This window comes from Lepisma saccharinum, chromosome 26 (assembly GCF_977018435.1).
Source record: "Lepisma saccharinum chromosome 26, izLepSacc3.1, whole genome shotgun sequence".
NCBI lineage: Eukaryota > Metazoa > Arthropoda > Insecta > Zygentoma > Lepismatidae > Lepisma > Lepisma saccharinum.
In genome coordinates, this window is record NC_139254.1 from 7,920,435 (window position 1) to 7,947,538 (window position 27,104).

Here is a 27,104-nt window from a genome sequence, read left to right on the forward strand (position 1 = left end):
CAGGAGTGTATATTCTTCAATATACGTATGTATATTGTCGTAGAGAATTTACACTAAATATCTTAATGCTCGTTATTCTCGTAATGTTCTAATGGCTCTATTATATAAGTTTCTTGCATAATCGTATTTCACTGTAATCTTCGAATGCAGATGATGTGAGTTTTGGAGAAACTGCTTACATGCGAAACTGCTGTCACTTCTGCTAGTTGCTTGTTGTTCATTTGATGTCACTTGCAAGATGACGTCACGCTACTTCGTTCCTTGGCCGCTGTAATAGGAGATGTATCTGTTTTGTTGATATCGCTCTCTTCCAAGTCGAGGAGGCGAGTGTTGCAATCTTCATGAAAAGAAACCAGTTTATTCAACTAAGGATAGTTTGGCGTGGTTATCACGAAATTCTATTTTTGAAGAGGACAGTTCCTGTATATTTTGATAAGATTTAACAAAATAAATGCATTTAGGTTTTAATTAAACATGGATGCTTCGATTGGACTGCTTGTTTTGTAGCGTCGCTTTTCTTCCCCTTTGACTGATCGCGACGATGACGATGAAATGATGGAATGACAACGTTCTTTCCCATTTGGCTTTCTGTGGAATTATGTCCCTTTGACTTCTGTCTCTTCGGTTTCTGACTGTTCTGCAGACATTTCGTCGATGTTATAATTTTCTTCTTGTATTTTCTCCTTTTCTTCGAAGAAGGGTTTGACTCTTGTTATGGAAAATGTGTCAATTTTATCCTTTCCTCGGCCGTCCTTGTAGCTTATTCGTACGCTGTTGGCATTTTCCATTTCAAGAACTGTACCATGTATTTTGAAGTAATTTGCGAAGTGCTTAGGTACATTTCGTTTCGGAACTGTGTCTAAAATTAGCACTTTTTGTCCAGGTTGAAATTCAACATGCCGTGTGTGTTGGTCTGAGTACTTTTTCTGTGTTTTAAATTTCTTCTGGAGATTTTCCTGTGCTTGTTCACGCATCGCTTGCAATATGTCTAGGCGTTCCTTGTTCGAGTGCTGCAACGAATTTGGATCTATTCCTAGCAATGAATCCATCGCATTCTTTGGTTCGTAACCGTACATAAGGTAATGTGGAGAATATCTTGTTCCTGTGTGTACTTCTGAATTTATCGCAAACGTTATGGCCGAGAGATACAGATACCACTGTGCACATTTTTTCATTACATACGGTCTCAGTCTTTGCTTTAGTTTCTGAATATGTCTTTCGGCGAGTCCAACTGTTTCGTGGAAATCTGTGTTTGCGAATCTGAGTCTGACGTTCAATATTTGACTCAATTGTTCCATGATTTTTGAAGTGTGCGCTGGTGCACGATCAAGCGTGATGTTGTCTGGCACACCAAATCGCAAAATGATCTGTTCCATTAATGCATTGGCGATCGTTTCGGCGTCAACTGAAGGTATAGATGTCGTTACCATGTACCTGGTCGCTTGATCTACGCAGATGAGAACGTAGCGATGTCCGTGGTTGGCTGTGGCCTGCAGTGGACCGCACGTGTCGATGACCCACTTCCTGGCTGGGGTGGCGATCGGTTCGAACGTCTGAAGGGTGAGCTTCTTTGGTCCGAAATCTCTCTTCGACATCTGGCATTCGAGGCAACTTTTTGATTTCATGTACACCCATCGTTTTAATCCTGGGAAGTAAAATCTTTTCCTGAAATTTTCATACGTGGAAGATGGTGAAGCGTGAGCTGCATTGTATTCACTGCAATGAATCTTCTCGAAAATTTCATCTTTTAATTTGTGTGGAATGCACAAGAGAAGTTCCTCTGTCTTGTTGTATCGATGACGTCTGTACAGTTTGTTGTCTTTGATGACGTAATACTGTGCTGCTCGTACTACTCCTGGATCTTGCATCGGATCGTTGTTGATGACTTTAATGATAGGGCCGAATAATGGATCTTCTTCTTGATGTTGTCGAATGCTGAAGTTTTCGTCCTCTAGGTGGAAAATTAGTTCAGGGTTGTCTTCACTGTCGGCAGGAGCTTCCTCTGCTGGATAGCGGCTTAAAGTGTCTACAAGGGCATTTTCTGATGACTTGACATGTTTCACATCGAAGGAAAACTGCTGTAGTTCCAGAGCTCTTCGTGCCAATGGACCTGTCAAATTTGATGCTTGTCGTAAATATGATATGGAGTGATTATCAGTTATTAAAGTAAAATGGCTGTTTAGCAAATAATATTTAAACGCTTTTACTCCATAGACCACTGCGAGAAATTCCAGTTCAAATATTGATTTCTTCTTCTCTGTGTCGGTTAATCTGCGGCTCGCGAAGGCAACTGGGTGGCGTGAGCTTCCGTCTTCCGAATCTTGCCAAATGCTGGCTGCGAGGCCAATTGTAGACGCATCGGTGATGAGGTAGGTCTTCTTGTTTTGAGAATACGGTTTGAGAACGGGAGAACTGAGAATTTTATCCTTTAGTTCATCGAACTCTTTCTGGTGCTGCTCTGTCCACGTGAACGAAACGTTCTTTTTCAAAAGTTTATATATGTTATCCGCTAAAAATGAGAATCCGGACACATATTTCCTAATGTAAGAACAAAGTGCTAAGAAGCTCTTCACGTGTTTCTTATTGCTAGGTGTTGGAAAATTCTTGATTGAATTAATGATTTTGTCGGAAATTTTCATCCCTTTTGCAGAAAGAAGATGTCCCAAAACGATGGTTTCTGAAAATGCGAACTTACATTTCTTTATTCCAACTGTCATGTTTGCTTTCCTAATCCTATCAAATATTTGTTGAATTAGGGAGAAATTCTCTTCAAAAGTGGAAGTTGCTATGCACAAATCATCTAAATAGGTGGCTACTTGATTGTCGGGAAGACCACTAAATACTATGTCCATTAGTCTATTCATAAAACTACTGGATGTCTTCATGCCCATAGGTAAACATTTATAACGGAATGAACCACAACCTGGAATTGCGAAGCTCGTAACTGGACGTGATTCTTCTGATATTGGAATTTGAAAATAAGCTTGAGCCATGTCCAATGTAGTGTAAAAAAATTTGCCCGCAAGACGTGCTAAAATGTCATTGCAATCTGGAGTGGGATATGAAACATTGTATATTACTTTATTAATTTCCGAAAAGTCTGAAACTAGTCTGTATGTTCCATTTGGTTTCTTAACTAAGAATATGCGATGACGAAATGGTGAGTTTTCACAAGGTTCAATGATCTGTTGTTCTTGAAGTCTTGTTATTTCATTTTTCATTTTTTCCCTTAAATTTATGGGTATGGGAATTTGCCTAGCAAATGGAGGAACACATTCAGCAACATCTATGTGTGCTTCCATTGCGTTTGTTTTAGAAAAGCACTCAGGATTCCAATACATGATATCTGCATAATTGTAAATTAAATTTTGAATTTTGAGCTTTTGGTCTTCTGTTAGTTCTGGATTTATATCAATTTGTTTAACGTCATAAAATTCCCTATGTTTAGTGAGTCGTTTTAAGGTTTCCTGGTCTAAATTTTCGTCACCTTGCTCGAATGAATGATGTACTTTATGACCACTATTTGCATTCGCATTGACGTTAGTGTCATAAATTTCAGAAATTATTTGGTTACTTCCTGCTGAACCAATTGGAGTGTTTTTCTGTATTACTAACGGATGATTTTTTGTGTTTGTTAGCAAAATGTGGGGTTCTTCTTCATTAACTAATGCATAAGGTGCTAGAACATCTAATGAGTCCAACAATTCTTTATTCGGTTCAAATGTGTTATATTTAGTCCCAATCTGGATGTTTTCTAGCCGTAGTTTTACATAAGTTGAAGATTTCGGTTTTAATGTTATTTTATGTTTTGCTACAAATGTTGAACTTTGATTTAAATCTAACATTTGAAATATTTGATCAGGAATGGTGTGTACTTCGCTTTCGTCACTGGAAAATTGCCATTTTGGTGAATACCCTAATCTCTGCAATGAGATCGTATTATCTCCTAACGATATATTTGCTTTAAGTAGATTTAAAAAATCTGTGCCCAAAATTGCATACTGGAATTTTGTATTAGCTATTCTGAACGGGTGACAGTAAAATTTCCCACCGATTCGGAATCGTATGAAGGCAATTTGTCTGACAGTTATGGAATTTCCACTTATTCCTGCTATGGTTGAATTTATGTTTATTCTTTTTGCATTTGTTGGAACCAAGTTATCATTTATTATACTACAATTTGCACCTATGTCTACTAGTACTTTACAAGGTTTCCTATTTACTGTTGCTTCTAGAAAACTAAGATTATTCTGTTTAATTATGGGAACTGTATGTGAACTTTTCCCCTGACGACCGTTCCCACGTTCATAGGGTTTCAATAGTTTAAAGAGGCATTAGGTGATTGTTGTTCCGATGAACCTGTCTGATTGTAATATACTTGTTGATTATATTGCTGGGCTGTATTTTGTTCACGTTGAGGGCAACAGTTTTGACAGGGTTGCCATCTCTGAGCTTGTTGAGGGTGTTGTCTCTGGAATGGCCTATAACCTCCTCTACGGTAATTTGAACGTCCCCTGTTCCCACGTTGGTAACCATTGTTTGAATTATTTGATCTATAAAAATTGTTACTTCTTTGGGAATGTGAACTATTCCTACCGTTATATCTTTGGCGTGCAGGAAATCTATTATTAGTTCTAGTAGGCTGTGATCTATTTCTGAACGTTGGTGCACTATTCTGAAAATGATTAATTTGGAGTTCATTCATTTTAATTTCCAAATCTTTTAATTGATCTTGTGTTACAAAGTTTTTTTCTGTTTGCAGTTGACTGTTTATTTCCTGTTGATTATTTGAGCTAGTTTGAGGTTCTTTTATGGGAGGTTGGGTTACTATGTTTTGCAATCCTATCTGATTTGTTGATGCAACTAGACCTTGAGTATATTTAAGCGCCGCTAATTCCCTAGCTTCTCTGTACGCTTGCTCTTCCAAAAGGGTTTGTTTTCTTTGCAAGTTGTTGATGAACCGTAGAAGTTCATTCACCGAATTAAAATTCTTGTCGGAAGCTACTTGAAGGTACTGCGTACGCAGTCCCCTCACAATGTAATAAATTACATGCTCCATTGATGCTTGGGGGAGATATTTCTGAATCAAGGCATGCTTACGTAAGATGTAAGCTTGCGGGGTTTCCTGAATTTGTTGGACTTGTTCCTTTAAGAAATCTTCAACCAGGAGAGGTTGACCAATGTCCCTAAAAGTGTTGGTAATTTCTGTTTTGAGCGTTTGATACTCCTTATTTGCATAATCTGGTTGAGATTTTATTCCCGTTATTAAATCTAAAGCGATTCCAGTGAAGAATAAAGGCAAGAAATCTTTTCTTTTTGCAGGGGTCCAAGTTAATGCATCCGCCATATTTTCAAAAGTTGTGAAAAATTGATCAACTTCTAAGGGTTTTGCCCCTGAAAACTTTTCAGGTTGAATAAAATTTGGTATGTTCAATGCCATGACTTCAGTATTGTTGACAACGGTGGAAGGAATAATGGCAACACAGTCCGTGGAATGTGCAGTGTTAGTGGAAAATTGCTGTATGTATCGCGACCTTGCCCTGGTGACTGGACGAGACGGTGAAATCGGAACCGTTTGTTCCGCCAGCTGTTGAATCCTCGTTAAAGATAACTCTAATTCGTGTTCATTTTTCCTTAGCATTCCTAACCCGCGTTTTGAAGCACATATTTCCTAAAAGGAACTCGCACCTACAACTAAAAATTACAAAAAAGACCCGCACCTCTAACCATGTTTCCTCCTTCCCTTATTTCATTATCTTATTACCGGGGAGTAAGTAAGAAAAGGTATTAGCGAGAGGTTTAGTAACAAGGCTCAGACCATTCTAAGTTCGGAGAGACGCCTCCGTCCTCCAGGTACATACCTGCCCTGTCTTCCTCGATGTACTCACACCAAAACCAAATCCAATACTGATCCTGAAATTCCCTTCCGATCTTCTCAGATCGGTTCGGTTGCTTCGCTATACAAATTCCAATACCTGTCGATTCATATCCGTCTGTCAGGCTGGTACCTTTCCACGGACGAGGCAAGTAATGGAATTTGTAAGGTCTGCATTCCAAACCGACGAGAACATCCTGTCTCCGTAATGTTTCGTTTCAAGTACACCTTCTAATATTTTACCTTCAAGTCAACAATATAGTTGAAAATGTCACTTTCCTTTCATGAAACCCTTCAAAATTAAATTTAATGCACTTTAGATTGTCTACGTAGTCTATGTAAATTACAACCCAATGTAATCTACGCGTAGATTACGTGTAGACAACGCACGTAGACGTAAACTTATAGTCTACGGCACATCACTGACTACAGCTTAGCTGTTGGGAAAGTAGAGGGTGACGCAGTGTTGCCACAATATGAGGGCACAATTTCCCTTTCCAAGGGGCAAAATTTCCCTTTTTGAACCAATTTTTCCCTTCACCTAAGCAAATCACACAATAATAATAATAATAAGTATTATTACTGGTAGTAGCAGTAGCTGTAATTATTTTTTATTATTAGTGGTGGTGGAAGCAGTAGTAGTAGTATTTCCGTTGGTCCATGTCCGTGTGAATAAAAAATGTTAAATTTTTTACATACATATCACCTCGCTTCCTCACCAGATGTACCAGATTTGGATCCCGGTCAGCAATCCATTTAATTGTTAATCCTCATCGTTACTATTATCCGAAGGTGTAGAAAAGTGATGTACTTAACAGAGATATAAACAGATACAGGCTATATTCAAGGGAGCAGAAAAAAATGTGAGTATGAAACTGGAACTTGACATAAATTGTAATAATGTAGTCAGGTGTCTTAAAATTTCCCTGAAATTGTGGTATTTTTAATCGAAATTCCCTTTTCCCTTCTGGCTAAAATTTCGGTCCGAATTTCCCTGCGAAAGGGACATTTCCCTTCATGTGGCAACACTGGGTGACTGTCCGGGGCCTCGGCCTCGTATTGGACCCTTCTTGATTAGCGCCAAAACCTTATTTCTGATTCAGAGGCGTCTCGTGAACGCTTGCGTCAATTGTGGGAAAAAGGACAGCTTGCTCTGCGACGACATTAATGAGCATTTCTACATTCTAATTTCTTCACATAGGAGAAGTATTTATTGTAAACGAGAGCGCTCAACTAAGCTTATATTACATTTCTTGGATCTGAAGTGACGCATGCGTCAATTATGGGAAAATAATTATTACTTTCTTTCACCAAAATATGCAAAATGAAATATGCTCTTATGACCTAAAATTTTACAAAATATGCACTATAATTTGAAAAATATGCCCATATATCTGGACTGTTTCAAGCATCAATAACCAAATGCTGAGATATTTTCACATACGTACTATTTTTGTTCACTTTATGAGCCCTGAGTTGCAATGTACAATGAATACTAAATTTTCAAATAGAAATGTAAAAGATTTTGCTACAGGAAAAAAACCTCGAGTAAAAATGTGAGTAAGAACGAATCTATTTCGAAAATGACTGTATATTTCTTGAAAATGCAAAAATATGCTGAATATATCTGAAAATCCATCAAAATATGCTCTATCACATAGAAATGGCCAAATATGCCAAAATATGCCCTTAATTAGTTTCCTCATAATATGACTTTCTATATGTTTAGGGAACACATTCCATTCCTTTCTAGATACATACCTTGAAAAGGAAAATGTCAATGAATTATACAACTGACATGATTTTGCATAAGTTTTATGTTACATATTTTCACATATTTGACAGGATAAAATATATTTTACATATTTGCTAATTTGCCCTATCTTGATCCTTTTTTCTTGTGTTTTTGATCTCTAAAATTTGAAGAAAATTTGTATCACAAAAAAAAGGGAACTCTTATTTATCAAAAGATGCTGGAGTTTCTCCCCCCCCCCCCCCCCCCCATTTTCTGGTTACATATCTTCGTTTCGCTTTTAGTTTAAGCAACTAGAAACTTGACATTGTACGTAGCGAGTTACACAATATGTTACCTTGTACAAAAAAAGTACAAAAGTAGCTATGTATTTTCATTCGATTGTTCTTTCTGTGGACGCTCCTGTATTTTATACTCAGTTTTTTCGATTCATTGCATTTTTTGCTGTATTATTCTGTTCCAATACTAACTCTACTTTATTTCTAGCCGCGGTAGCTCAGCCGTTATTCGTTCTCCGTGGCGGAGTGGTCAGCGCAGGGGTCCCGGATTCGAATTCCGGCTCGGACATGCATGTTTGTGTTCGTCTGTCTTCAAGGAAATGAAATAGTGAATAGAGTAAAAAGTGATATGAATGAATGAAGTGTAATGGAGGAAGCTGTCGCAGTGTCGCTTTTATATATATATGTAAAAGTCGTCAGGGCGTCTGATACCATCTCCGGCGGGGAGAACCGGGATTTTTCCACCTGTTCAAGCGCCTCCAGTGCCCACCCAGAGTCGTGGTCTTGATCAAATCACCTCCACGTTGGCCGTGATGAAGAAAGTGTGGGGCCCTAACTCCACACCCCCTATACGCCTTCATGGCGTGGGGTGAAGCACAGGGAAGCACTTTACTTTTTTTCTTTTATTAACAATAAAAATAACAAGATTTCTGATATTTTGCAACTTGAAATGAACGATACCAGTTTCCAGGGGGGGTAGCCGGACCCCTTTGACCCCCTTCTCGACGCCCATGCATCTCTAGAGACACGAAAGAGGGATATTTCGAAACAGTACAAAGTGGAACACACGCCCACACATTCGTCAACAGACTTAATTGCGTCGTGGATGTAATTTGAAAATTGCAGCTTTGCGTTGCATCTTGCGTGTAGCCTCTGCGTACCGGAAGTGGTCAATTTTCAGCTTCCGCCGTCAAAGAAAATGGCAGTATTTCTTCTTCCCTGCAAATTCCAAAAGAACTCCCGCTCTGTTATCAATTGCGCGAAGGTCCCACTGTAATTCCCCAGGACATTTATGACGGGCGCCATTTTAACTCCGATGTAATGACTGGGGCTAACTATAATGTGTGTGGGTAGGTGGGTGGGTGTAATGAGTAGACTGGAATTCAGGGTAAATGCCTGTTTGGATTCTTCACAAGAAAACGAAAAATAGCTTTAGATGTTCGCGATTCGTACAAAATTAGACCTGTTATGACTATTTTATAGTATTATAAACCAGACATAGAGTTTAAAGTGGGATCCGAATCACTATTTGCCTCCACTGGGTATCGAACCTGGGACCCCTTGATTATAAGGTGAGGATTTTACAAATACACCATGGGAGAGGCCATACAGTGAAAGAAAATATATCTGATATGTAACATTTTTCTTGGGGGGATGAGAATTAAGTAACCGTCCGAGGATGTTAGCTCCAGACTTGCTTACACACACATATGAATGAAGAAGTTAAAATTTTTCGGTGCGTCGACACATATGGCCATTTTGCGCCCTTCAAAGTATTTCAGGAAAAGTCCTCTTGGGGGTGTAAAAAGCCCCTTGGGAAAGGTAACGCACTTTTTTTAAGTGCGAGGTTGTAAACGAACCTGCACGGGACACACAACACATTAAAAAGGCACGCACAGTCTAAAAACTAACTCAGAAACAGTGTGGAAGGTCTGTACTTCTCAAAAAAGCTAAAAACATTTCTTAAAACAGTGTCATCATCTCCCAACATGGATGATAAACAGTTAAGAAGGTTGAGGAAAATAAAATTGGCACATTCGAGAAAAATGTGAAAAGAACATAACGTGCACGACACATTGGAGAGTCCAGCCCTTGCAGCAAATAAAAATCCTGGCCTAAATAGAAGAATGACCGTTTGAGGATAATTGTGATTGCTTATGAACCACCCTTTATACACTCACCGTGATCCATTTCTTGCTTCCTGTCTCCAGATACCCGTGAGTGATGAACACAACCGGCTTGTCTGCTTTCAGGCTACTCCGGAAGATGGTGCTTGGCTTCTTCAATAGCAGTAACTGCAAGAGAAGAATAGAATTCGTGTGAACAGAGTCAAAAACTTCATTACTGCAGGAGCGTCGTTAAAGTGGGGACAGGGGGACACATACACCCAATAATGTGGAAAAATTAATTTTGTAAATGGAACATATTAGTGTATTACACAACATTTCCTACCCCGGCAACTCAAAGTTAACGACACTTATGCTTCTCTTCCTACAATTTGTAACTCGGTACGAGCCAAGTAGCATCGTGTTTTGTGCAAAAGTACTTGGCTAGCCACCGTATGTGAAGTGCGTTCAGCAACTCCAAAACAGTTTTTTCCCTTCATTGCTCAACCACAATTATTATTTTTGACGCAATTGTATGGCTAATACTTGGACACAAGTTGCCAGAGTCTGCGGACAAAATTCTAGACTGCTAATGTTGCCAGAAAAGTCTAAGTTTTAACTCTAAAGAGTTCAACTGAATTATGTTTCATATACTATTGCAAACGAAACTGAACATAACTTGATTATCTCAAACAAAACACTTTCTCAGTGTGTTCCTCTTGTGTAGATGACAGTTTTCGATTAGCGAATAATGAATAATAGGTCTAATTTATTTGCGTGTTGACAGGTCAACAAGAACGTCTGCTAGGACAACGACATGTTATTAAGAATTCTGAATGAAGAGACCTTCCAAAGAGACATTGATTTATTGAGAGTCCTGTGATGGGATTGGGGAAATGTTTCTCTGGAATGCCACCAAAGAAGTAGGTTTACAGGTTAGAGTAGACAGAAGAAGAGAACCCGTTTATGGAAATCGTATCTAGAAGAGGATGAGACATTAACACTGCATAAGCAGGAAACAAGATTGCGAGCCACTACAGCAGAGCCACCTCGTGGCGGGAAGGCAAAATGTGTCGAACTTCCTGACTGGCATGTAACAGTGCTATATTCTTCAATCGATAAATGATAAACCAGTAGAGATACAAGGATACAATTTTGAGTAACGTAAGACCAGATATAATATTACATAAATTTATCTATCGGCTTGTTTAGACAGCGATTTTCACATGAACTAAAGCTGGTAGATAATATACGAGTCACTGACAGAGGGAGCATTGATGACAAGCGATGATGTCCACGTGGTGTACATATTATTTCTGAAAAATGTTAGAAGCACACCCATGCAAACGCTTTCCATTGAATTCGAAGCAGAAGTTCATAATACCCATAGAAAAATAGAATAGTTGTTGTAGTCATAACAATCACCAATTTGCATACAAATGAAGACAACTATCAATTAATTAAGTTATTATTGTTCTATTTCCACGACATGAATAAAGAGGGACAATAAAACCTACTGACTAGATGTATGTCATAAAATAGGCCACATTTGTAATTTAGTATTACCGTGCAAATTGTCCATGACTATTTTCATTAATTTTTCTCTTACATCCTGTGTGTTTTTAAGCGATGGATTTTTATGTATGCTGACGCAGAAGTTGTCAACAGCTTGTCTTGAGTTTCTTTTAATTCTTGAAGCTCTTATTGGGTCAAATAAATTGCACGAACATGGTGATGGACAATTTGCACGGTAATACTCATGGATCCCACTGTACAAATATACTTTTTGCATGAGTTATGGTATTCGTAGTTTTTAATTAACTTCTTGTTTGTGTGTGATAAAATAGTTAACTTATGTGCCAGTATCCTTCTAAATCAGAAAATTAAAAAGGCAACCCTTAACTCGCGTAAAATGTAAAATACGCTTCAGTATGTGGCACAAGCGAAGCCAGCCGAAGGTTTACGAACTACGTCTGATTGACTAACCTGTTACGTACTCACCTTGTACTAATATATTTCTTTATACAGCACAATGAACAAGTTAAAGTTATTTAAGGATGTATTTGAACTTAATATGTAGAAATTTATATATTTCAAATGTATGCTGGGCGTAAACAGCCAAATATAAAGCTGAAGTCCAATAAAATTTATGATGATGATTCACAGCATAATATTCAATCACTCACTTTCATGTTTTGTTAACCTGATGGGAGATTTTACACTTATTTTAGAATGAAAACTAACTTACGTGGCATGTATTTTTATTCTCTCTGGTGTATAAGCAGTATTGAGGGTTGATAACATCTGGTGGTTCTGGAAATAGATTCACTGGTCTAGTCACAGACGTCCAGGGAAACCCTACGTAGTAACATCCAAACACTCCATAGCACCGTGTCAAGGAAAGCACTGTAAACGAAAAATAATTCATAATTATATGATCAGAATGTGCAAATAATTCGTAACATTTGCATATTGATATGACTTTATCCGAACTATTGAAGGAGTAAGCATGCAAAAAGTATTCAGTCATCTATAATTCTCTGGGTATATATGTGTAGTATTATTTTCAAGTAAATATACAGTTGTAATGTACTAAAACTAATATAAATTAATTATTATTTATTTATTTAACAGAAGATTCCAAATACAGCGTTAGCCATTTTACATTGGAACGTATTAACAGAAAATAACGACAAACATAATAACATAATATAAAATTACATGTGGTTAAGAAACTTATATACTTTTAGTTAACAGTCTTCTAAAACGTGCCAGATTTCAAAAATGTCTAGTTTTAGCATTGATAAAAATAAGAAATCAAAGAATTTTTATGCTAATTGTGGCATCATTAACTAGAACATTATTTCTGGGGTGACACAATATTAACAAATCTGTAAATCAAATTCAAAGATTCAAAGATTTAAAGTATAAAAATAAGGAACAGACTTTATATTAGTGTTCCTTTATCAACTTTATCTAATCATTCTTCGTCGCGATTAGTCAAAAGAGGAATAAAAGCGACGAAAAATAACAAACATATACAGATGCACAAGTACAACCTTTTAAAATGACGTAGGTGTTGAATTATAAAAGAAATTTGCAATTATCTTGTTTTTAAAGAAAGTTTGCTGTAAGCTCATTTCATGCTCAGATAGGTTGAGCGGGACTGAACCTACAGTCTGAGGTGGGATTCGAACTACCGTGTAATGTGCCCCAACCGAGGCTCGAACCTGAAATCACTTGATTACAACTTGACAGAGTTTCCACTCGTACAGTGGGATCCATTAGTATTATCGTGAAAATTGCCCATCACCATGTTCGTGCTCTTTATTTGACCCAATAAGAGCTTCAAGAATTAAAAGGAAACTCAAAACAAGCTGTTGACAACTTCTGCACCAGCATACATAAAAATCCATCGCTTAAAAACACATGGGATGTAAGAAAAAAGTTAAAGAAAATAGTCGTGGACAATTTGCACAGTAATACTCATGGATCCCACTGTACAGTTTTCCCTTCATGGTGAGACTAACGTAGTGAATAAAGGTGACGACAATGCAATGAAGAATGCCGTACATTTGGCAACGCAGGAGCAGGATTATTCTATTCTTGGTACAGCAGTAAGGAGTAGACTACCCACAGGACCATCGCAGTTCTAAATTATCCAATAAGCCCCTAATAACGCAAATGTTCACCTACTATACATTCTTCATCTTTATTCATGCTTATTGTAGTCGAAATACGTAAGCCAAACACAAGCTTGAACAAACAATTACAAATTTAAATAACAATGACCGCTCTGGTTGACAATGTAGAACGCCGAAAGGAGGGCAAAATGATAAGCCAGATGCTCGAGAAAAGTCACAGGAGTTGAACAAACAGATAAAAGAAAGTAATATAGAGGACATCTACTAGAAAGATTGATAATTGGGATCCATTTCTTTCCGGTTTAAGTCATGCTTTGAACTCTGACCGAGACCAGTGATAAACTCGGATTACAGTAGTCGCTGGTCATAACTTGAGTTTCAGACCGAGCGTAGATGTCGCTCCAGTCGTGAAACTAGTCTTCATTGATAAGTTGTTCATTTTACATGATTCGCAAGTTATTCATTTTGGCAAAACTACAAATGAGGGCATTGGTCCGTAATCTTTACCCTTGTCTGCAAGATTTGATTTGCACAATAGAAATTAAACAATAAAAACGTTAAATCGAAAAGGATAGTGGCAGGACTGACAGAACTCGCACAGCAGGCAGATCTGACAACTACAGAAGATTTAGAGCTATGAAAATGTATACAGAATGAGATAATATTTGACAGACAACCTCCTAAAGACTTGTCATTTAATATACAATTAACTTCCATGTAAATCCACTTCAGATGCGGCCGACATATTGGAAAAATGGCAGCCGTGAACCACAATCATAGCATTTTGCTTTAAAATAAAATTATTAACAGTACTGCAGATATATATGAATTAAACTAGAACAAAAAGTTCTTAACAAAATATGTCTCATTCATGGCAACGTTTAATTTATTTGGGAATTTGTTACTTTTCACCTAAACATCTATTTATGGTCAAAGAACCGTGGGTTTGTTTCCTTGTGGAGGTATATTATTGTACGGTCGTTCGGATTTCACTTTGAATGCCCAGTCCCATCTGAGCATGTGAATATATAGAATAGAACATCAAATATCATTTCAATGTGACAATAATCCTACAAATATATGGGTAAAATTTATGCTGGTAGTTTCAATCCATAATCATCTATTAATTTTCATATATTGCTATGTATTGGTAAGATAGATTAAATTACATTTTAACATGGGGATGATGACAAGTACATCTTGTTCCTATGTTTACAGCATACCTATAGGTATTCTGTTCCCTCTCATGAAAAAATTCTAGATCCGTCTATGAACCTAAGTTCACTCGATCATTCCACAGAGTTATCTCGAACAAACGTCTATGTTAATGCCGCAGTTTTGAAGTTAAGAATCCTCGCAATGTGTTACCATATTCGCACCTCTTTGGCGTGGCTTTCACACAGAGTGGAAGCTCGGACACGGAAATAAAATAAGTTTTAGGAACGTCGTGTTCTGTAATGCGGCTGGCAGTTGATTGTCCTACATAATCCTGGACCGGGGCCAGATGAAGAAAATGTTACGGAACACAAATGGAGGATATCTTACGAGGAAATACAAACCAGCTAGGGCGAGACATAACATACTTCCTCTCCATGTGCAGAAACCTGCTTGGAACTTGCTTTGCTAGGGTCGATGTGGGGTCAGTGACAAGAGGGGAATTCCCTGACACGGAAAATCCTGTAGAAGCGGCCAATGGTCAACTGTGTGCTTCGTGGTTTAACGGTTAGTGTAACAAACTTCAGAGGCACTGGGTTCGAAACATGTATCTTCTCATATATTTTACATCACACTGGAGCTAGTGCCGCAAAAACAGCCACAACTTCTCTCTTTATAGTACGCAAGATAAAAACGATGCATTCGATCAGGAGAAAAAGGCTTCATTGAGCACGAGCTTGCCTTTGCGTGACTCGGAACCAGACCTGGCAAGAAGGGTGGGTGATGAAGCTGAAATCGCTTCTCTGGCGTGGGAAGGCAAGTTTAAGGACACGTCTCTGCTTCAACGCGTACTTATTTGTCTGTCAAGCGATACACCTTCGCCATGCTACGCTTCAACATGTCAGAACTTGTTTCGAATCTATTTGCCTAAATCCTCTGATTACTGGTTAATGACTTGAGGGTTGTCTCGCTTTTTAATTATGCCAAATGTGTATATGATATAACCAAAAGTTTATCATATCTATAGCATATAAGATACATGCCAAAAGTTTTGTCTGTGGACTTAGCACTGCGTTACGTCTGCGCATCAAAGCCAAGTGTACTTTGCACTTTGACGTCAATGCTGACTTGTGAACTTTCCCTATTCCCTGTTTTTCCGGTATGGGACGCCGCCAAAAATCCAGTTGGATGAAGGACGCTGATAGGAGAGGTCACGAGCCACTTCTCTATGACGCCCACAAGGTTGCCAGGATCATCAGTTTATCTCCAAATGCAGTAACTTTTTTACTCTTTTTTTTCTTTCTCTGGCGCACTTAAATCTCATCGATGGGGTGTTGTTAAAGACTTAACTGTTGACGAATCAACCATGGAAGTGAAAAGTTGTCTGATTAGACCTTTAATTGTTATAAAATCAAAAGCGTTCGAAGGAGCAGATGGCACGTCACATGGAGATTTAATGGAGTTAATTTGTTTAATATTCACTTTACGTACATAGACTAACAGAAATATTATAAGGGCAGAATATGACGAATGTATTTTTAATTAATATGCTCTTCAACCAATTCATTGTATAAAATCTTAACTATGCTGATTACAGAACCAATTAATGTACTTATTTATGATATTGTGAATTGATACAAAAACTGCAATTGATACAATAACTGCATAAACCTAAGTGTAGATAAATATGTACACGCATTTCTATGTAATATCATTAATTCTAAGCTCTTCGGGGGAAAAAATCTTAAGTCAAATAATGCAATTTTACAGCTTTTAATATGAGTAGCAAACAATACAGACACGAAATGCATGTTGGGTCATCAATGTTAAGAATATTTACACGTGTTCAATATAAAATTTTATTTATAATATTTTCTGGAATGAGAGGAACAAAAATTCACAGTTTGTGCCTTTCCCGAACATCCTAAAATTCATGGTTGCACGTAACGGAGTTGGCAAGTTTTAATAAATTAAGGATTCATATTCCTATCCTTGTGTTTGGTAAAATTCACAAAGGCTGTATAATTACCAGTCATCCCTTGAAAGCGCATAACACTTCAAACAAATGAGGAGAGATTTCCATGTGCACTTGTATGCTCGCTAGGATTATCGAAGAGGAAGTCGATTCTCGCGAAATATCAATTTTTTCGTAGCAACAATAGTACCATAAAACTTATTTTCTTTACTGGAATGTGCACCTGGATAGAGTACTCAACAGTAATTTAAAGAGAACATTATATTAATGTAAAATAATTATACGGTCGTTTCCTGAAAAGATCGTCTCGTAATATTAAATTGTTCCATCACGAACTGACACTTAAGATAATAGTTGAACGTGCGGAAAGTACTGCAGCCAAGATGGATATATAAGGGTATGTCAATCAGACTGTGGTGAACGAGCATTGGCTCAAAAGAAATGGCATAAAGTTTGTGAGAGATAAAGTTGAACTAAGCAAGCAATGCTGTACATTTTCATAACATTCGTTACAGATCATTCTTTGTAGTAAAAGTGCAATATGTGAGCAATGAAATGTAGAAATATGCAATAATAATCCGAATATTTTAAGAAATAGATTGCCATCATAAGCCGTTATTATTTTAGTATTTCGAATACGTGATTCACCCATTACTACTTTCTCTTGGATGTCCAAGGTAAAACATCGGTTTGAACATAGGTATAAATGTCATCTGTCTTATTTTTCGGTACCAAAACGCTAGTGGAAAAATAAACGTGACTGAAGATGCCTACCGCTTCATATTGTGCAGCGCAAAACAGCACAACAGTGACTATTATTGCATAGCCTTTGGTTTTACTGTTACGTTTAATGCATGACGTATTCAGTAAAAGATAATTTATTATTTGCTTCGAATAGTAAAAAATGCCACAGTTATCTTGTAACATTACAAATTCCTTTTTACCAAATGCGCAACAGTCCAAACGTTGACAGTGTGGATGAAGAAATTCAAAAGAGAAAAAGAAATATGATAATTATCGTGCACGTGCAAGAAAATGATAAGAGTCACTCTTGTGACGCTATAAGGAGGTGTGAGCGAATGGCATGACGCTATTCGCTCAGAAAGAAGGGGAGATTTTGTTCTGCCAGAATAATTCTTACGTAAATAGGATGTTTAAAAAGATAGTTGAAACATTGTTCTTCAACGCATTCACGTGCAATTTTTTTTGACAGTGACAAAATCTACAGCTTTCCATGTTACATTTGTATACCACAGAATCCAGCACAGAATACAATACCGGGAAAAAAGTACAATTCATGAGATACGCGGAAATTATTTTAATTACATAAATTACGCACAAGTACTCCCACAAAGCAACAAATGTCTATGTCCCATTTTCATTACAGATGCAGCAAACAGGTCTAGGTCATTCGTGACCTACCATATTCTTCTCTCGTGTTTCTGCCTCCGTCCGGTGGTGGCGCTACTGAAGACACGGGGTCAACGTAATTGGTTGCAAACTGCAATTTGTACACCATGATACTGATCCACTTGATTGGAAAATTTTCATCTTCACGAAGAAGCAACACTGACGCACGCAAGACAGAAAATATTACTTAAACTCAATGTAAAAATAATTAGGTTGAATTTAACCCCAAAACAGAACTACTGTATTAAATTAATGCTGTACTTCCTTAACGTAAAGGTCATTCCATTGCCGCCTATCCTGTATTCAAAGTGTCCTGGATTGATTGAGTTGGTATTTTAAGTCAACTTTTTGCACAGTAAGGCTAATTGGGATTGGACCTACAGTTTAAAATAGGATCAGAACGACTATGTGCCTCCACCGGGTATCAAACCCGGGACCCCTTGATTGTAAGTCAACGACGTTACCACTTGCGCCATCGGGATGTGTCCTGGATTCTATTCCCGATGGAGGCACATGGCACAGTGGTTCGGATCCAACTTTAAACTGTTCCGATTAACATATCTGTGCATAAAGTGGACGTATAATAAACTAAAAGCTTATTTTATTCAGACAAAAAAGGGTTGAATGCTTACAACATCCCTACGAAATATATTTTGAGAGGCATTCAAATTGATATTGCAAAAAATGTTGTTTAAAACTGAACGTACATTTTTTAGATGGGCACTGACAACCGAAATGTGAACTCTCATTCAGTGTTCGAACTGTAGAATGGTCGATTCAAAGCAGGGAAATCATTTTCCCGCCTTCTATATTTTCTATAATTTTCGTCATTATTATTGAGAGACTCGAACGATTGTTTTGACGAATGAAAACATGAAAAAGTAGACAATTATGAAGGATAAGGAACATAGAAGTAGAGGATCATGGCTAAACAAATAGCAAAAAGCTAAAGTACATAAAAGAGTCGAATGCCTAAAAGCAGTCTCACAGACCATCGCATTAGTTTATCACTTTTCGTCCATCATTGAACCTTTCTCAAATCGAGGAAAGCAACATTAGCATGTAAATACGCAACAAAACTTTGAAACAACAATTTGCAATAATATCGAGGCACAAAGTCCAGACTCGTGCCTTCGGGACAAACCAAACTTGATATCACGATACCCTATAGCTGCACTCGACACAACAGTAGGAACAGTTCAATCCTTGGACTTGAGACTTCTTTCCACAAACTATCAGAGAATGTGCGTACAATAGAGCAAAAAACCAGGGTGCATTGACGTCATCAGGTTTTTGGTCAAAACAAGATTTTTTTTCTTGCTTAGCGGGGAGGGGAACAAGAGTTTTAAAGGATTATCGTTATTTGACCTATTGAACTGAAGTGAGACTTCGTACCCCCAACGAACACATTTCTGTTATCTGGTTATTATTTATCAGTATAATCTGGGCTGAACTCTGCTGCTGTTTTTTGTCTTGCGTCGTTTTTCCTTTGTATCATGTTTGGCCTTCGAAGTTTTAGGAAGTTCTGGTAACACTGTAATAGAGGTCGAGATTGGAATGTCTATCTGGAATCGGGTTCCTGACAACAGTCAATTTGAATAAATGTAAATTGTAAAGGTTCCCGTTAAAAGTAAGCAACAGTTATAATTAAATAACCCTATGAACGATTTGTATTTTTTCTTAATCTAGAATATAATCCCCAATTGAAATGAATGTGAAGCCATAGACATACAGTACGAGATTGGAAAACACTAGTTGATTGTTATAACTGCGCATTTCTCTTGAACATAACCAGACGTGACCCAAAGATGGCGTCCTGTGCATTCTTGATCAATAGAAAAAATGCCTGAAACTCAGGGTTCGTGTTTTTTTTTAAAAAAAAAAAAAAGAAACAAATATAACAGTTTAAACGCGATTTACATGTTTTAAACAGTATTTTAATCCAAAACAAAAAACATCGTTTCAAAGAAATAAAACGTTTAAACATAATGCCAAAAATACTTATTTTCTAAGATTAATGATTAATAAGAAGCCTGTTAATCATCCAAGGAAGGAATGTGTTTCTAGTTATAAAGTAAATACTTGACTAACTTCTTAAAATACCTATTTACGTTACTCTTAAATTCCGCATGTAAGCTGTTCGAGAAGGTTCAACTGATCTACAGTTGCCAGGCCCCACTCTATCTACGTGTTTCCCGAAATACGACAATTTATCGTCAATGCAACAAAATATTCACACTAACAATCATGTGCAGGATGTTAAGTACGGAACAAAACTGTTTCATCCATGTACCATTCAATTTTTAAAATGTTTTAAACATTTGTAAAAAAGAAAACAAAATCGTGTATCTTAAACGTTTAAAACATGCCAACCATGCTGAATCCAAGACGGAAGGTCCATTTACGGCCCGATTTCGACGAAGCAACATAGAGATATGTGTAAATGGATCTGACCATAACCTGACTCGTTTCTTCACACGCACTAACGCAGAGAGTAACGCCTGCTTATGTTTAGGATTACAAGTTAAACCTGTTCAACTGAAAGCGATTCAATTTTCTCTCTCTTTATCATTGTTTTCACTTCTTCCGTATGCCCATTTGTGTGGATTCCTTTTTCAGAAGGACCTACTTTGGCACTTCTTTAGAAGCAAGGAAAGGAATTTCTTCTAGTAGCGGCATATTTCGATGGGAATATTGCTTATGTGGACTCAGAAAATATATTATTGGAGTTATCTATAGTTAATGTAGTAGATCCTTATATTTTGGCTTTCATATCATCTAACACCTCTCACTTTTTTACAAAGACTTGATTTATAGTCATTTTGGTGTTAAAATTGACCCCTCCCCAACACACATAGACTTCTTTAACAGAGATTACAGCTTCTTAATCAGTTCCTAGTCCTAAGAGACAAGAGCTTCACTCCATCAACGCAGATTCGTATAATGCGTTACATACCTCTTGAATAGAACGTTTATACATCAGAGATATACCTGTCCCAGTTCTGTCATTTGGCATGGATAAATGTCCCGGTTTGCAAATAAATGGAGAGAAGTATTCTAAATTTGAATTTTATAAGTGAGAAGTTTTTCAGAGAGGACCTCATTTTCACAAACAAAGGAGATACTCTTACAAGTCGAAAATACATGGATACAGATTTTCATACCGTTTCTGGATTTTTTTAAAAAAATGATATTGGTGGAGTTTCAAGACTGTAGTGGAATATCTCTGTCTCTCAGTCGTATCTTGCTTTGCTCGATTCCTTCCCATCTCCTTTTTTCTCTTTTGTTATAATATAATTCTATTACAGTAAACCCTCGTTAACACAAACTCGCTTAAGACAAACACTCGGTTAGCATGAACATAATGTTTGTCCCGGCAGGGATGTATTATATCTTATAAAAAGTTTTATCGGTTAACGCGAATTTCGGTTACCACGAATTACGAACTGTTTTTTAGTCCGTTGCGTCATTAGATCTCATTTAACACGAACTTTCAAAGTTTTTCATAATTTTCTTCTGTTGTTCCTCTGCTAGGAATGTAAGAAATCGCTCAACAATTGTCAACAATCAACTTATACAGTATTGTTACCAACAGATTCAGATCAACAATGTGTTGAAATGTGTTTTTCTATTCTTTAAAACGTAGCCAGTAGGAGTGACATCAAGTTGCAAGCAGTAAGACGGAAGTCATGGCCAAGAGGAAGCAGACAGGTATAGATCTGCAAACAAAACTGAGAATCCTAGAGGAAGTAGACCGTGGTGCATTGAACAAAACGACAAATGCTGAACAGTATGGAATTGCCAAATCCACATTATCTACAATACTTAAATACATAATACGTATTGTAAATGGTTAATGTGTAGAAAGAACTGTATTTCAATAATAAAATTTGAGTCCCCGGTTAGCACGATTTTTTTTTAACACAAACTCTTGATTTTTCGGTCCCTTGCAATTCGTGTTAACGACGGTTTACTGTATTAGATAATTTCCTCTCTCAAGGTTGTTTTTTAATATACTCTTCTTTTTGTCTCTTTCCATTTCTATATATCCCCTCTCCCGCATTGTCCCTCTCATCTTATTCAATCTGGTTTCTGCATTCCTTTCTTTTTCTGCCTCTTATCTATTTCTCTCTCTTTTCCCTCAATAGGCGTATAGTGGTGATGCACTGTTAAACTTCAGGTCCAATCTAATTATCCTCTTTGTGTACAGAGTATAGACTTAACAGAGCATAGACTTAAAATTTTCAGCCTATTTTTCTCTCGGTTTTGTGCCTCTTTCATTTCTATATCTTTACTTCTCTCTCCCTCCCCTTCCTATTTCTCCCCCCCCCCTCCGTAGCTTGCCTGCATGCCTTTAATTTATGGTTGTGGACCGACAAAAGAAACAGGAGTATTTGTTTCGATAAAACCAACCCAAACCTGAGCAAGAAATAAATAGTGACATTGTTGTTCTGGGCTGAAACGCCCAATCGCAAAGTTCACAAGAAAGGTGCACTGAAAATGGAACAGTACATGAATGAATCTTTGACAGGAACGTCGAAAAAAGCCATTCCTCTATGAGAGTACAACTGCCACTCTTTTCCAAGCTCTACAAAAACGATGACCTCGAAATATCTTTCCCGAAAAGAAACAGCTGAGACAAGACATTCGCGTTACGTTCCCATGAATGTGGTGTTCAGTTCGAAGATGCCACGTGGAAATTTGATCCCACATTTCCGTGACTCTTTTATCTCAGGAAATGAAATTCGCTGACGTTTTTGTCTCCCAGCGGTTGATTCATGGGAATATTTATGAAGGACAACGGTTTTTATCCTGCAATGACATAAATTTAGTTGAAATGTCCTTGTTGAAAGGATTCATAAAACACATTTACGTCGGGGAATATGACCTCGGTCCAGTTGATTTTAGTGCGATATAGAGAAACTTTTTGAAATTCATTACGAGAACGATACCATATCCATCGATTGATTGATTTGGTGTTTGAAGTCCACTTTATGCACAGTATGGCTAATCGGGACTGGACCTACAGCTTAAAGTGGGATCCGAACCACTATGTGCCTCCACCGGGTATCGAACCTGGGACCTCTTGATTACAAGGCGACGACGCTACCACTGCGCCCTCGAGGAGGCACCTATATCCATCGAGACTTGACGAGACGAAGAACGAGGCAAGCAACTGTGAAATCGAGACGCGACCAAGACTTTCCGAGAGTCTTGTTAGATAAGGATGTAGCCTATATGAAAAATAAACTGAATTACATCCCCCATTAATTGACGAATTAAAGTATCTCAACGTGATATGAATCCACGCTTTCTGCTTTCCAAATTCTCAGCACAACATAGCTGCTCCATTTTCCACCACTTTATCACCCATCTCCATTGACCACAAATGCATTATAAAATCACTCGATTATTATATTTACAATAGTTTCTATCCCTTTTTCATTGCAAACGACCGTGTTAAAAATGTAAACATAAACATTGGTTCCCCTGGAACTTTCGGTTTAGATCAGTCCCCGTTGTTTGAAGTACAGTTCACAAATATACAAAGTAAGTAATGAGCACTTGTTTTCATCAGTTGTGCGACGATAGCGCCACAAACTGACGATAGTCAAAAAATGTATTTCTTCAAATTTTATCTTGAAGGAGTGAACTTGTTGAATCCTTTGGATGAACAACTGCAGTGCAGATTATTAAAAAACAACGTTTCTTCTTTAAATATAACAAAAATGCTGTGATACTTTTAAAGTGTTCAACGAAAGCTCGACTTGCATTGTACATTTTCAAACCCGAGGGTAGATGGCAGCACTAATTATAGTCTAATTACTCGTCTATCTTTTCTACAACCTTACATAATCGCATACGCTTGATCATACTGAAGTAGGCTACAAACGAAATATAATAATTCGTTGTTCTGATTGCTTCACAATAAAGTTATGATTTAATTAAGACTAAACCATATGAAGGGTACAGGGGAAAAAAGATGAATGTCACAAGAAACTGGAATGGAGTTAAATGAACTTTAATGTTTGAAACGCTCTTACATCTACAATTTGGCTTAGCACTGTATGAAATTTTTACATAATCTGAAGCATTATATTGTTTAACTAATGATATAACACACAGAGAAAAATGTTTGTTTGGATTAACCAAAAAAAATGGTAGTGGTGAACAAATCGTTTGTTTAAATAGGCATCAACCAAACAATTGTTCAACAGTACCAAAAGATTTGGTCAAGTTCTATTTGTTTGTTGTAAACAATTTTTTGGTTACGAAAACCAAAAATTATTTTGTTAATCTATCAAAATGTAGCCCATTTGTTTAGGAAAACCAAATAATTTAGTCAAAATTACCAAACGATTTGTTAAATAATTTATTCTTAATTACTTATGTTGTAATGTGGCTAATTTTAGCTAGGGCGAATAGTTTGTAGAAAGTAACTGATCTCAAAATACATATTCAGAATAGAAAGTTCACGTGAACTAACCGATTTTGGATTTTGGAGGGTGTTTCTTTTTTCAACGCTACTTTTTTTTTTTTTTTTTTTTTTTTTTTTTGTCCTCGTTTTCCATTTAGAAGGGTACACCTTCTCTTTGGTAAGTGAATTGTTTCCATAAATGTTTTCCCTTGCAAGGTGATGGTCTAAGTGTTTTCAGTAATGAAGTGGTACATATTTACTTATTCTGAGGGTAGTTCACTTAGATCTTATTTATGCAGTAGTGGGAAAATTACTTCTGTTAGGAAAGTAATAATTTGCTATGGTGCGGCATGTGTTGGATATATCACGTGCCGTAGTTCCGGAGGATGATGGATATTATACAGCTGGTAGTCAGGATGCTGTGGATCTATCAGGAAGGTGTACATGGTTAAGAGATGCTGTAATGGTGTGCAGTGGTATGTGGGAAGGCAGTCGTGTAGAGCATCTTCGTACATTGTGCTAAGAAGTTGTGGATGGTGCGAGTTCATTCGACCAGTTATATATTTGTGACGGATGGCTTCGATGTGGGTTGTGATTTCGGGAAAGGTTATTCGCTCGTACAGTAGTCGTGTAGGACTTGGTAGGACTACTCTGAAGGCCAAACGAAGAGCATGTCTTTCCAGAACTTGTAGTTTGTGATAGAATGAGTCTGGGGCTGATATCCATGCAGTGTGGCCGTAAGTAATTGCTGGTCGAAGGAAAGCCTTGTAGGTATGTAGGACAACCTGGGAGTTGAGTCCCCAGGATGTTCCAATTAGCCGTTTGAGCAAGCTCAGACGATTTGTAGCTTTTTGGACGATGTTGAGCAATTGAGGTTTCCAGGTTAGCTTGGAGTCAAATATGACTCCCAGATATTTTGCAGTGGTGGCAGGCAGAATTGGAGTTCCCCGTATTTTGATGTTTAATAATGTTGGGTTCCTTTGGATCTTCGAGCGACAGCCTGTCTGCAGAAACACCAATGCTTGTGTTTTGAGAGCATTAATTGTGAGACGCCATGTGTCACACCATCTTTGGAAGGAGTTTATAGCTGGTTGGAGAGTTTTGTTTATAGCTTGGATGGTTGAACAACAGGCGAGAAATGCGGTGTCGTCAGCGAATTGGTAGATAGAAACTTGTGGGGGTTTTGGCATATCGGCAACGTATAGTATGTAGAGTAATGGTGATAAAGCAGCACCCTGTGGAACGCCAGAGTAAGGGAAAATGGGGTATGACATCGCTCCATTTACAGTGACATAAGCGACCCTATTTGTTAGAAAGCTGTGTACTAATCTGACATAGCAAAGCGGTAGTTGGAATTTATGGAGCTTGTAAATGAGTCCAGTATGCCATACTTTGTCAAATGCTTTCTCCAGGTCGAATAGTACTAGGCAGGATGGTTTGGATGTGTTGAAATGATTTGTGATGCGAGTCGTTAGTTTTAATAAATTATCAAGGACACTGTGTTGAGGTCTAAAGCCTGCTTGGTGCGACGGAAGTAAACTGTGTGCTTGTAAGTGAATGTGTATGCGTCGAACAATGATGCGTTCGAATATTTTGCTAAAGGTTGATGTGAGCTGAATAGGTCGATAGTTTGTTGGGTTGGTACTATCTTTGTTTGGTTTTGGGAACATTAGAACCTTTGAAATCTTCCAGTCTGTCGGGTAGTGTCCTGTGCGGAGGATAAAATTGTAGATAATGGCCAGAAAGGACAGCAATGCAAGCGGGGCCTGTTTAATCAATACGTATGTGATATTGTCCAATCCGGGAGCAGTGTTTCTCTTCCTACGCACAGTATTGATAATATCATCTGTTGTGATAGGAACAGTTAGAGCATTTGTAGGATCAATAGTGTGCGTATTACTGGGTTGCAGTTGCCTGTTATTGGGGTTTGTGACTCTGTCAATTTTGGTCTGGAGGCGGAGATTTGGAGCTAGTTGCGGTGTCGGAGTGAAAGTGTCTTGCAAGGCATTTGCGAAGGCATAAGCTTTTTCAGTGTCTGTGTTTAGAGCTGCGTCCTTGATTGTTATCGGATAAGGAGTACTACTGGATTGTCCAGTGAGCACCTTGAAACGTTTCCAGTATTTTGTGGGATGGCTTTCGTCACTCAATTGGTTGCACGTTTCAATCCATCGACGTTGTTTATAAGCTTTTATATAGTTATGAACTGTACGCAGCCATTGACGGTGTAAGTTAAGGGATTCAGGATTTCTGGTCTGGAGATAGTCCCTGTATGCTCGTCGTGATGCTGTGATTAGGTGAAGATATTGCGGAGGTAGCTTTGGTTTGTAACTATTGAGAGTGGTCGTAGGTATGTTAGTGGTTGCCGCACTGGTAATCTGAGCAGTAAGATGTTCCACCGCCGTATCGAGTTCCTCTGAATTGTTTGGTTCTGGATGCGGGTGAGAAAAAGCATTCTGTAGCTTTTCACTATATGCCTCCCAGTTCGCTTTGTTGTAACACCAGATTTTTCGAGGTTGTATTGTACTGCTCGTATTGCGGTTACCAAGATTTAAGGTAATTTTCACTGGGTCATGGTCACTGCCGATGGAATCCAGCACAGATATGTTCAAGCAGGCACTTAGAGATGTTGATGTTATAACAACGTCAGGGGTAGTGTTACTTATGGGACGTGTGGCTCTGGGCAGTACATGGAATTCTGCTGTAGTGTTTTGGTCCAGAAATTGTAAAAAGTTTGTTTTGTCTTGCATGGTTCGGCTATGATAATTGATGT

At 37.8% G+C, this 27,104-nt stretch overlaps 1 protein-coding gene across 1 annotated transcript in view; it reads right to left on the bottom strand.

Annotated features, from left to right (window-relative positions):
* Positions 1-27,104, bottom strand: part of LOC145979332 (pancreatic triacylglycerol lipase-like) — a 67,673-nt gene that overhangs the window by 24,388 nt on the left and 16,181 nt on the right. The window contains exons 2-3 of the mRNA XM_083112186.1: positions 11,981-12,138; positions 9,808-9,921 (exon numbers count right to left, since the gene is read on the bottom strand). Of these exons, the coding sequence (XP_082968312.1) occupies positions 9,808-9,921; positions 11,981-12,138 (272 nt within the window). The remainder of the gene's footprint in view (positions 1-9,807; positions 9,922-11,980; positions 12,139-27,104) is intronic.